Source organism: Mus caroli, unplaced genomic scaffold, assembly GCF_978045245.1.
Source record: "Mus caroli unplaced genomic scaffold, Mus_caroli_1 scaffold_20, whole genome shotgun sequence".
NCBI classification, from domain to species: domain Eukaryota; kingdom Metazoa; phylum Chordata; class Mammalia; order Rodentia; family Muridae; genus Mus; species Mus caroli.
Window position 1 is genome coordinate 18390512 of NW_028227275.1, and position 13286 is coordinate 18403797.

General features: G+C 39.4%; 1 protein-coding gene across 3 annotated transcripts in view; it reads left to right on the plus strand.

Annotated features, from left to right (window-relative positions):
- Hpse2 (heparanase 2 (inactive)) overlaps positions 1-13286 on the plus strand; it is a 602344-nt gene that overhangs the window by 460865 nt on the left and 128193 nt on the right. For all 3 annotated transcript variants that reach the window (XM_021151789.2, XM_021151790.2, XM_085833912.1), the window contains one exon: positions 7545-7651. In XM_021151789.2, coding sequence (XP_021007448.1) covers positions 7545-7651 — 107 coding nt within the window. The remainder of the gene's footprint in view (positions 1-7544; positions 7652-13286) is intronic.

Sequence of the window (13286 nt, forward strand, 5' to 3'; positions counted from 1 at the left end):
AGGGCTACACAGAGAAACCCTGTCTCGAAAAAAACCAAAAAACTAAAAAATAAATAAATAAAAAATAAAAATATATAAAAATAAAAGAGGTAAGCTTTGGACTCTAACACCTCAAAGTTCAACACAACACCTTCACCTTCCACCTAAGTGTTGAGAGCAAACTTGCTCAAAAAGTACCCGGACATGATTGTCAGATTTTCAATTTCAGAATCTTGTTAGAATTCTTCATAAAATTCTTAGACATTCAAATCACGTTGGATGAAAATTTGCTTTTAAGACTTGTGAGCTTGTTGGGTTTCATATATGTCACATGTAGAAAGAATCAGGATTTCTCTTTTCCTCTCAGGAGTCAAGACTTGCTACACCAAAGCTCAGCAAATGCATAGGCAGTGTTCTGGCCCGGGTCTTTGTGTCCTGGCAAGTTTTCATTATATGTTTCTGTTCTTCCTAATCTCTAAATTTGTGTTTGCAAGCAGCACATGCCGTTCCATTCTTTGGCCAGTTTAATCCCCCTTTACGTCATCTAGTTTCCTTCAAACATGGGGTTTACTGTGAGCTCGAGCAGGGGCAGATCCGGTGTTGCATCAGCTCCTTTGTGTGACTAGAGCTCTATTTTCAGTGAAGCCCCACTTTTGTGCCAAGCATTGTGCTAGGAAAAAAACACTTAAGCAAATAAGACTGAGGGATGTGATGGAGAGATGGCTAAGCAATTAAGACCAAACAAGTACTACTCTTGGACCAGAGTACCCAAGTTCAGTTCCCAGCAACCACACTGAGGAGCTTACCAACTGCCTAAAACTCCAGGAAGATCAAAGGCCAGAGGCATCCACAGGCAGCTGCACCGCTTGCATGCACAACACACACACACATACACACTTTAAAAATAATAAAAAATAATAAATATTAAAAAGAAAAGATGAGTGGATTTCCTGACTGCAAACAGATCGTAGTTCAAGGCTTCCTGGTAGCATCATGATGGGTCAGAGCCCTACTGCCAGACTGAGGACTATCTAGACCAGTCCTCTGAATTCATTCACCACCTTAAAGAGCTCCCATAAATCAGTGCTCACCTGCCGGGTCTGCATCCCTTTCCACTAGCTCAGGATTATCCTGTCGTTGGCCTCGTGTTATTTATTCTTTATCACATAGCTGGGATCTGTAGCCCAGTCCTTTTGGGTATTTATTATCCTATCTATGTATAAGGACGTTGAAGCTCAAAGTGGTCATAGAAATAGCAGGACCTTTAATTTGTATATCATGTTACCGGTTTCACAATCCTTTTAAGACATATGTATGACCTCATAGCAGCTACAGTAATCTGGCATAAGTCAGATCAGACCTCTCTCTCTCCTGCTTAAATCCCTCCAATAGCCTCAGCCCCACTCAGAATGAAAGCACGCGCCTTTCTTCTCTGACCTCATTTGCTCCGTCTTCCGACTCTATTTACTGTAATCCAGATGGCCTTCCTCTGGTGCTACAAGCGATGGTCCTGTTTCACCTTACATTGTGTTTCTGTACTTTTTCTTTGGAAACATTAAGGACCTAGCTCCCTCTTAATTCAGATGCCACCTTACGGAAGGTTCTTCCGTGAGCACTGTCTAAAGCTCCTTCCTCCTGACAAGCTCCTGCCCAGCGCTTTCTTCTTGGCTCTTATTATCACCAAAAGTATTCTTACTTGTTTGTTTACTTACTGCTATTCTCCTGAAGTGACTACAGTGGAAATCAGTTGTGGTCCACCTGCCCCTAGTCTGCTTAGATTTAGCAGGTGGTTAATAAAAGTTGAAGTGGTAAATTAAAGCATTTGAAAAATGCCTCAATAGTTTTAAAATGAAATCCTCTTTCTACTCTATTTTTTAAAAATATTCTCCCTAGACAATTTCACCTATTTCTGTAGTTTATTATACAATCTTAATAACTCCCCAACAATTCAGATTTTCATTTCTGAGATGATCATCTCAAAGGTGTATTTAACCTTTATTTGCCTAGTTAATTTTAACTTCTATGATCAAACACACACTTTTTAAAAAATTAGTTCTTTGAGAGTTCAGTCCAATGTGTTTTAATCATAGCCACTCTTCCCACAACCCCTCTCAAGTCCACCCACCTTTCCTGTCCATCCAACTTAGTTTCCTGTTTTTCTAAACCCACCAAGACCACTTAGTGGTGCTCAAATATTCTACGATGTATGTTCTTCTGCTGGGGCACTGTCAAAATCGCTAAGGGCCACATTCACAGAGAAATCTGTCTCTCTTTCCTAGAAGTTAACAGTTGCCAATAGCCCCACAACTAGGGGTAGAAGCTTGTTATGTAAGTTCTATTTCCTTGCTGAGAAATTGTCTGACTTGGGCTTGCACAGGTCTCATACAGACTCTTGCACACACTGTTAGTTCATATGTATAGCAGTCTATAGGATGATTCCGTGTGGTTGTCTACCACCTTTGGCCTTTGATTCGTTCCCCTCTACCCTTCCACAGTGATCCCTGAGCCTTGGGAAAGGGGAGATGTGGTATATATGCTCCTTCTAGAGCATTCTACAGTCTCTTGTCTCTGTGTCTCTGTCAGTGTGGGTCACTGTGTTAATGAAATATGGGTTGAGGAATATATTGATCCATAGGTATAATGATATCATTTGGCAATAGTTTAATACTGTGTCCATTTAGCAGCCTAATAGTAATAACATTTCCCTGAGGCCTATGAGCTAACTCTAGGTAGTTCTTAGTCTGATAATTGTGCCAAGTATGGGCTGTCTTATCTTGTGAAAATATGAGACAGTAGTTGGTTACTCCCTGATGTTCATGCCACTTTTACACCATGTCTTTCTAAACCAGTTATTGTTGTAATGACCAAGCCCACTCAGTCAGTCAATAAGTTCTCCAGCGCAGGAGTGAGGATCGAAAAGAAAGAGACAATTAGACAATACTGCAGACAATACCAAAGTCAATTCTAAGACTGAAGGCAGGTTTATTTTTTTTCCAATCCACTTTTAAACCATTTTAACTACAAGCAAGCAATAAGGACAAACAGTACAATAAACACAGATAGTCAAGGAACAAGCAAGGCTATAAGCAGTCCATGATCACTCCTGTGATTGGCTGTTTCTAAGGGCTTGTCAGGATGGCCATAATATCTGAGCCTACCTCCTTGTCCAAGCCCAAAATCAGATTCTTGCCTGAAGCCTACTTCTTTTGTTCCACCCTAAAATTAAGATTCCTGCCTGACTTACTTCCCTGGTTTAGCCTAAAATTAGATTTCTGCCTGAGCTTACTTCTTTGTCATGGCCTTATGTGAGATTCCTGCCTGAACCCCATTTCCTTGTCTTTGGCCAATGTCAGTTTCCTGCCAAAGCTCCCCACATTGTAATGTATGGGATTCAACAGGTTGTAATCAAAGACAGTCTTAAACACTAAGTGTTCAGAGCTTAAATGGTATGCATTCGTATTATAAAATACTAATACATTTTAGTATATTATTTTTCAAACTCATGCCTTTAAAGTTAATGAAGGATTTTAAGTCCAAGAAAATGATTGCTGAAGTCAAAGCTAGTTTGTGATTCATATCAGAATTCTAAGGGTACATTCTACATTATGGTTTTTTGCATGTCTGGATACCACCTCTTCTTTTGCTAATTATATACGTATATGTGAGATGTGTGTGTGTGTGTGTGTGTGTGTGAGAGAGAGAGAGAGAGAGAGAGAGAGAGAGAGAGAGAGAGGGAGGGAGGGAGGGAGGGAGGGAGGAAGGAAGGAAGGAAGGAAGGAAGGAAGGAAGGAAGGAAGGAAGGAAGGAAGGAAGGGAAAGAAAGAAAGAAAGAGAAAGAAAGAAAGAAAGAAAGAAAGAAAGAAAGAAAGAAAGAAAGAAAGAAAGAAAGAAAGAAAGAAAGAAAGAGAGGGAGAGAAAGAAAGAAAATATGAAAGTTAACAAGTCTAGTTTATTCATAGAATTTTTAAATAATTGCCACTTTTTAATTTTTATATATATTCAAGACTAACAAAGAAACCTCATGCTCATTAGTTAGCCACTCCCTTTTGTCTCCTACCTCAAACTTCCTCCTCTTTATCAACCCTGTGAAACTATTAATTTACTTTGCACCTCTATGCACTTTTCTAGAACATAATCTAGATCTTTTAAATAAATGGATTCATATAATACATGACCATTTATGTTGGGTTTCTTTCACTTAGCAGGTTTTCAGAGCTTATCTCTAAGGACAAAGTTAAATTATGAATTGCCTGAAAGCCAAAGGTTAAAAAGAAAAGAAAAGAAAAGAAAAGAAAGAAAAGAAAAGAAAAGAAAAATACAAGTACATTCTTCAGCTTTAATTAGTTATAAAGGAAGTACATGTATAGATATAGTGTATTTTAAGGAATTATAAATATAGTCTTCAGCTTCACTATATGATTATTTTTTAATCAGCTGTTTCTCTTCCTTTCTTATTTTTATGATTTCTAATTCTCTTTGAGAGGCTCCCTCTGAGCAGTGTTATAGTGAGAGCAATGGTAATGAAAGCCGCATGGTGTTGGAACAGAGACAGACAGGTCAATCGGTGACAGAGAATTGAGACCCAGAAATAAACTCATACACTTACAGACACTTGATCTTTGACAAAGAAGCCAAAACCATACAGTGGAAAAAGGAAAGCATCTTCAACAAATGGTGCTGGTCTAACTGGCGGTCTGCATCTTATCCCCTTGTACAAAGCTCAATTCTAAGTGGATCAAGGACCTCTACATAAAACCAGATACACTGAAACTAATAGAAAAGATAGTGGGAAATAGCCTCAAATGCAATGGCACAGGGGAAATTTTCTTAAACAGAACACCAATAGCTCAGATTCTAAGATCAACAATTGATAAATGGGACCTCATGAAATTGAAAAGCTTCTGTAAGGCAAAGGACACTGTTAATAGGACAAAATGAGAACCAACAGATTGGGAAAACATCTACACTAACCCTACCTCTGATAGAAGGCTAATATCCAAAATATACAAAGAACTCAAGAAGTTACACTCCAAAAGAACAAATAACCCAATTTAAAAATGGGGTGCAAAGCTAAAGAGAATTCCCAACCGAGGAATCTTGAATGGCTGAGAAGCATTAAAAGAAATGTTCAACATCCTTAGTCATCAGGGAAATGCAAATCAAAATGACCCTAAGATTTCACCTAACACTAATCAGAATGGTTAAGATCAAAACCTCAGGTGACAACACATGTTGGCGAGGATGTAGAGAGAGAGGAACACTCCTCCATTGCTGGTAGGATTGCAAACTGATATAACCACTCTGGAAATCAGTCTGATGTTTCCTCAGAAAATTGGAAATAGCTCTACCTGAAGACACAGCTTCAACAGTCCTAGGCATATACCCAAAAGATGCCCCACCATAGCACAAGGACATGTGCTCCACTATGGTCATAACAGCCTTATTTGTAAAAACCAGAAGCTGGAAACAACCTAGATGACCTTCAACCAAAGAATGGATACAGAAACTGTGGGTGGAGTGTTGTCTTATTTGTAGCAATACAGTTTGAACCCTTGCTTTGTGCTTGCTAAGCGTCTGCTCTCTAACCTTTAACAACATGCCAATGTGCTCTCCACCGTTAGTTCTTGTTCTTCTATTCTTGGCTAGACTTGTTACTTCTTTCTAACTTAGATATTAGTACAACTTTATTTCTGAAAAGCTCAGTAACTTTGCCAGTACCATTTTTTGTGAGTTATAGAATACAAATTCTCTTTTAAATGGGAATAAGACAGTTGTAAGAAGCTAACCCTAGAAAGAAATATAAAAAGGAATATGGTCACTTGATGTCTACCTATGAGTTTAGTCACATTTATAGATATGTATCTCATATTGTATATTCATATACATTCATATAAATGCATCTACATATATTCTTTCTGGGAGTCCTAAGGAACCAAGAGCTGAACAATAGTATATTCCACCTCAGCTTACAGCAGAACTTCTCATCAGTTCACAAAATGTCTTGGTTATGTTTTGTCTATTTTCTTTTTTGTGTCTTTATTATAAGTTTGACATCTGTTCTTAAAACACATTTTTATTATTAATAAATGACTATATAAAGCATATTTGTATTTTTAAATTTATATTGAATTTTGCCTCGAATGCTGCATAGAAATTCATACTATGCATTAAATGCGTTTTATATTTCAGTCCTAACTATGGACACCTCCCACAGACAGTGACATGCAGAAGTCTTTGTACTTTTCTCTTTAGAAACCTGAAGAATAATGGTTTTGGTGAACATGTCTAGGAGAGGAATTTGTGGGCATCTAAATGCACCATTTCTCTATCAACCTCCCTTGTGTATGCCATCATCCTCCAGTCCTATTTCATATTCTGGTCATTACAGCAGTGGCCAGAGCTTGATGCCAGTGAACATAGCAGGAACATGCTTTTCATTCCTTTTCTTGGGTGGCTCTTGACAGAAGCAACAGATATTTGGTACATAATCAGCTCTCAGAGCTACACATAAAATAAGGGGAGGGTAACTTTTATAGACTGCTCTTCACCAACAAGAGGCAGAAACCAAGAGACATACTTCCCATTGTCACTTTGAGGGACCATTGGACAGCTTTGAGATGGGATATATTACACTTCTATCTGAAAATTCCTATGAGATTGAGTTTAGGTTGTCAGCATTGGTTGCCAGTTTGAAACCATATCCTCCTATTGTCTTTTCCCCTTTTCACTATTTTAGTCTTGTTGCTCACTATTCCGGCTAGTTGGTGTTATTTCCTCAAATGAGCTAGCTACAGACAAGCCCATGACTCAGAATGTACTTTCAGAAGCTACTAGTATTACCCACTACAAGAACTGCCAGATTGCTTTCCAGTGTATCTGCACCCTGATCAGAATAGTTTGGCCACCCTCCAACTTGCAGAACAGAGACTGGGTAATTTCAAAACTTCAGAGGGACACATTTTAACAAGGCTTCGCCTCTGCTTAGAAGGCACACAGCTGTAGTTCCTTGTGTAGAATCTGACACATGGGTCAGGGACTTTTCTTTTTATATTTACTTCGGTTACATGCCATGCTCATTAACAACAGTTCCCTAGAAGAATTTTTTCTCTCCTACTCCTGGTTCACGACTTCTGATACATAGACCATGTGCTTTATCATAAAAGTTCTGTAACATGACCCTGAAAAGCATTATAGAAACATAATGTGGTTGTTCTTTTCCGGTGAAGAAAGTTGCTTCCCTAAAGTCATCTAACACTCTAGAATATGCATTTGTTCTATCACACCATCACTTGGGTTTACATAAGGGAAAAAGTGGTGAACATGAATGCTTTTGTGTGTGTGTGGCAACTCTCACTAGCCACTACAGTAGACTACCTCTTTCTCTCTTTTCATGGATTTCCTATCAAAGGAAAGCAACAGATACAACTTCATGAAGTAAAGCACAAACTGTGACCACTTAGGAGCAGGGAATGAGAGACACTTCCTTTAGGGAGTGATGGTGCTTCTCATTTGGGAATAGCTTTTAAAATCTCATCTATCCTCTTCTGCTTTTGTTGTGGGAACAGGTGGTCAACACATACACTCCAGGAAAGAAGATTTGGCTGGAAGGAGTGGTGACCACCTCAGCTGGAGGCACAAACAATCTGTCAGATTCCTACGCTGCAGGATTCTTGTAAGTAATTGACATTTTCACTCTCAGGAACTTTTAGGAAAGGACAGTGAAACTGTAACACACTCACTACCCATTGCAAGGCAAAGAGCATTTCCAATGGAAAGTTTCTATCTATTCATTCATGAATGTATTTAACTGTACTTAGTCACTTCTTCACTACTAACATTTTGTCAGACATGAGCACCAGAGAACAGATGTCATCTTGAGTAAGTCCATAGTTCAACCCACCACGGAGTCAGCAGCCTACATTCTCCCTTCTCCATTTTACCATAGTTCTGGGAGTTGGGTAAAAACAGTCACGGTTTTGTCCTCCAGAAACATGACTGGAAGAACTGGAATGACAGATGATTACATTGCAAAGAATAATTATGCTGTGATAATTCTTTGATGCTTACTGGATCTACCAAGAGCTAAGCACTGTCTGAAATCCTTTGATACTTTGACTACCAATGAGGTTGGTGTTACAGTTTTAGTGGTGAGCCAGTGAAACAGAGGCTAGTGTTGTCCTCATACATAGTACAACTAAAGAAGTTGGGAAGCAGAATTGAGATAAGTTAGCCAAGAGAGCTCATTTACCTAGTGGCAGAGATCAGACTCAAACCCAGATGGCCTTCTCCAGAGTCCAGCCTTTTCCCCATGCAGTAGACTACTTCTTTCTGTTTCCCATGGCCTTCCTATGAAAGAAAACTAGTGGGTTTTCAGAGGAATAAAAAACTCCCGAGTGGAATTATCCAAAGGGTTTCATAGGCAAGTGGGCATTTTGTGGGACATAGTAAGAGTGCCCTGACCTTCCCAGATGGAGAGTAGTAGAGCTGACAGTGAGGTACCTCAGGCTGAAGAAACAACACAGGAAAGGCACACAGAGGGACAGTGGGTAATACTGAGTAAAGCCTTCTTTCAGCAGAGAGGAATGAAGGCCGAGACTGTGAAGAGGGTTTACACCAGATGATGGGTGGTCTTGAAAATCATCTAAAGGGAATGAGGCCTTGGCCTGGTCATCTACCAAGCCACTAAAGATATCGAAGAACAGATAATCGGATCAGTGTTTTAAAACTTAGACCTTGACCGGTGAAGGTGTGGACTACAAAAGCTAACAGCTTCTGGGACAAATGGAAGCCACAGAGCTTCTGAGGCAGCCCCCTTTTCGGGCTCCAGACATCTGGGCACCTTCCCTGCCAGAGGAGAGGTGTCCACCCGGCCCAGGAGGAAATTGCCAGAGCAACTTCAGGAGACATCTTGGTTCCCAGACTCCACCGAGACTAGTCTGCACAGGTGAGAGTGTGGACTACAGAAGCTAACAGCTTCTGGGACAGGCAGGAGCCACAGAGCTTCTGAGGCAGCCCCCATTTCAGGCTCCAGACATCTGGGCACCTTCCCTGCCAGAGGAGAGGTGTCCACCTGGCCCAGGAGGAAATTGCCAGACCAACTGCAGGAGACATCTTGCTTCCCAGACTCCACCAAGACTAGTCTGCACAGATGAGAGTGTGGACTACAGAAGATAACAGCTTCTGGGACAGGCCCTGTTTCGGGCTTTCATCTTCTGCCAGGAGGCAAGTCTGAACACCATATATCTGTGCACCTTCCCTGAAAGAGGAGAGCCTTCCTGCAGAGAGTGCTCTGACCACTGAAACTCAGGAGAGAGCTAGTCTCCCAGGTCTGCTGGTAGAGAATAACAGAATCGCGAGAGGAACAAGCTCTAACCAGAGAAAACTATAACAACTGACTCCAGAGTTTACCAGATGGTGAAAGGCAAACATAAGAATATTACTAACAGAAACCAAGACCACTCACCATCATCAGAACCCAGCACTCCCACCTCAGCCAGTCCAGGGCACCCCAACACACCCAAAAACCTAGACCCGGATTTAAAGGCATATCTCATGATGATGGTAGAGGACATCAAGAAGGACTTTAATAACTCACTTAAAGAAATACAGGAGAACACTGCTAAATAGTTGCAAGTCCTTATAGAAAAACAGGAAAATACATTGAAACAGGTGATGGAAATGAACAAAACTATACTAGACCTAAAAAGGGAAGTAGACATAATAAAGAAAACACAAAGTAAGGCAACACTGGAGATAGAAAACCTAGGAAAGAAATCTGGAACCATAGATGCCAGCATCAGCAACAGAATACAAGAGATGAAAGAGAGAATCTCAGGTGCAGAAGATTCCATAGAGAACATCAGCACAACAATCAAAGAAAATGCAAAATGCAAAAAGATCATAACTCAAAACATCCAGGAAATCCAGGACACAACGAGAAGACCAAACCTACGGATAATAGGAGTAGATGAGAATGAAGATTCTCAACTCAAAGGGCCAGCAAATATCTTCAAATAAATTATAGAAGAAAGCTTCCCAAACCTAAAGAAAGAGATGCCCACGAACATACAAGAAGCCTAGAGAACTCCAAATAGACTAGACCAGAAAAGAAATTCCTCAAGACAAATAATAATCAGAACAACAAATACACAAAATAAAGATAGAATATTAAAAGCAGTAAGGGAAAAAGGTCAAGTAACATATAAAGGCAAGCCTATCAGAATTACACCAGATTTTTCACCAGAGAATATGAAAGCCAGAAGATCCTGGACAGATGTTATATAGACACTAAGAGAACACAAATTCCAGCCCAGGCTACTATACCCAGCCAAACTTTCAATTACCTTAGATGGAGAAACCAAAGTATTCCACGACAAAACCAAATCCACACATTATCTTTCCACGCATCCAGCCCTTCAAAGGATAATGACAGGAAAAATGGAAACCATGTCCTAGAAAAAGCAAGAAAGTCATCCTTCAACAAACCTAAAAGAAGACAGCCACAAGAACAGAATGCCAACTTTAACAACAAAAATAATAGGAAGCAACAATGACTTTTCCTTAATATCAATGGACTCAACTCCCCAATAAAATGACATAGACTAACAGACTGGCTACACAAACAGGACCCAACATTTTGCTGCTTACAGGAAACTGATCTCAGGGAAAAAGACAGACACTACCTCAGAATGAAAGGCTGGAAAACAATTTTCCAAGCAAATGGTCTGAAGAAACAAGCTGGAGTAGCCATTCTAATAACTAATAAAATCGACTTCCAACCCAAAGTCATCAAAAAAGACAAGGAGGGGCACTTCATACTCACCAAAGATAAAATCTTCCAAGAGGAACTCTCAATTCTGAATATCTATGCTCCAAATACAAGGGCAGCCACATTCATTCAAGAAACATTAGAAAAGCTCAAAGCACACATTGCACCTCACACAATAATAGTGGGAGACTTCAACACACCACTTTCACCAATGGACAGATCATGGAAACAGAAACTAAACAGGGACACAGTGAAACTAACAGAACTTATGAAACAAATGGATCTAACAGATATCTACAGAACATTTTATCCTAAAACAAAACTATATACCTTCTTCTCAGCACCTCATGGTACCTTCTCCAAAATTGACCATATAATTGATCACAAAACAAGCCTCAACAGATACTAAAATATTGAAATTGTCCCATGCATCCTATCAGATCACCATGGACTAAGGCTGATGTTCTATTACAAAATAAATAATAGAAAGCCAACATTCACGTGGAAACTGAACAACACTCTTCTCAATGATACCTTGGTCAAGGAAAGAATAAAGAAAGAAAGTAAGGACTTTTTAGAGCCTAATGAAAATGAAGCCACAACATACCCAAACTTATGGGACACAATGAAAGCATTTCTAGGAGAAAAACTCATAGCTCTGAGTGCCTCCAAAAAGAAACTAGAGAGAGCACACACTAGCAGCTTGACAACACACCTAAAAGCTCTAGAACAAAAGGAAGCAAATTCACCCAAGAGGAGTAGACGGCAGGAAATAATCAACTCAGGGGTGAAATCAACCAAGTGGAAACAAGAAGAACTATTCAAAGAATCAACCAATCGAGGAGCTGGTTCTTTGAGAAAATCAACAAGATAGATAAACCCTTAGCCAGACTCACTAGAGGGCACAGGGAAAGCATCCTAATTAACAAAATCAGAAATGAAAAGGGAAATATAACAACAGATCCTGAAGAAATCCAAAACACCATCAGATCCTTCTACAAAAGGCTATACTCAACAAAACTGGAACACCTGGATTAAATGGACAAGTTTTTAGACAGATACCAGGTACCAAAGTTAAATCAAGATCAGGTTAATGATCTAAACAGTCCTATTTCCCCTAAAGAAATAGAAGCAGTCATTAATAGTCTCCCAACCAAAAAAAGCCCAGGACCAGATGGGTTTAGTGCAGAGTTCTATTGGACCTTCAAAGAAGATCTAATTCCAGTTCTTCACAAACTGTTCCACAAAATAGAAGCAGAAGGTATTCTACCCAACTCATTCTATGAAGCCACAATTACTCTGATACCTAAACCTCAGAAAGACCCAACAAAGATAGAGAACTTCAGACCAATTTCCCTTATGAATATTGATGCAAAAATCCTCAATAAAGTTCTCGCTAACCAAATCCAAGAACACATCAAAACAATCATCCATCCTGACCAAGTAGGATTCATTCCAGGGATGCAGGGATGGTTCAATATATGGAAATCCATCAACGTAATCCATTATATAAACAAACTCAAAGACAAAAACCACATGATTATCTCGTTAGATGCTGAGAAAGCATTTGACAAGATCCAACACCCATTCATGATAAAAGTCTTAGAAAGATCAGGAATTCAAGGCCCATATCTAAACATGATAAAAGCAATCTACAGCAAACCAGTAGCCAACATCAAAGTAAATGGTGAGAAGCTGGAAGCAATCCCACTAAAATCAGGGACTAGACAAGGCTGTCTACTTTCTCCCTACCTATTCAACATTGTACTTGAAGTCCTAGCCAGAACAATTCGACAACAAAAGGAGATCAAAGGGATACAAATTGGCAAGGAAGAAGTCAAAATATCACTATTTGCAGATGATATGATAATATATATAAGTGATCCTAAAAATTCCACCAGAGAACTCCTAAACCTGATAAACAGCTTTAATGAAGTAGCTGGATATAAAATTAACTCAAACAAGTCAATGGCCTTTCTGTACACAAAAATAAACAGGCTGAGAAAGAAATTAAGGAAACAACACCCTTCTCAATAGTCACAAATATTATAAAATACCTTGCCGTGACTCTAACTAAGGAAGTGAAAGATCTGTATGATAAGAACTTCAAGTCTCTGAAGAAAGAAATTAAAGAAGATCTCAGAAGATGGAAAGATCTCCCATGCTCATGGATGGGCAGGATTAATATAGTAAAAATCTTGCCAAAAGCAATCTACAGATTCAATGCAATCCCCATCAAAATTCCAACTCAATTCTTCAACGAATTAGAAAGAGCAATCTGCAAATTCATCTGGAATAACAAAAAACCTAGGATAGCAAAAACTCTGCTCAAGGATAAAAAAACCTCTGGTGGAATCACCATGCCTGACCTAAAGCTGTACTACAGAGCAATTGTGGTAAAAACTGCATGGCACTGGTATAGCAACAGACAAGTAGACCAATGGAATAGAATTGAAGACCCAGAAATGAACCCATACACCTATGGTCACTTGATCTTTGACAAGAGAGCAAAAACCATCCAGTGGAAAAAAGACAGCAT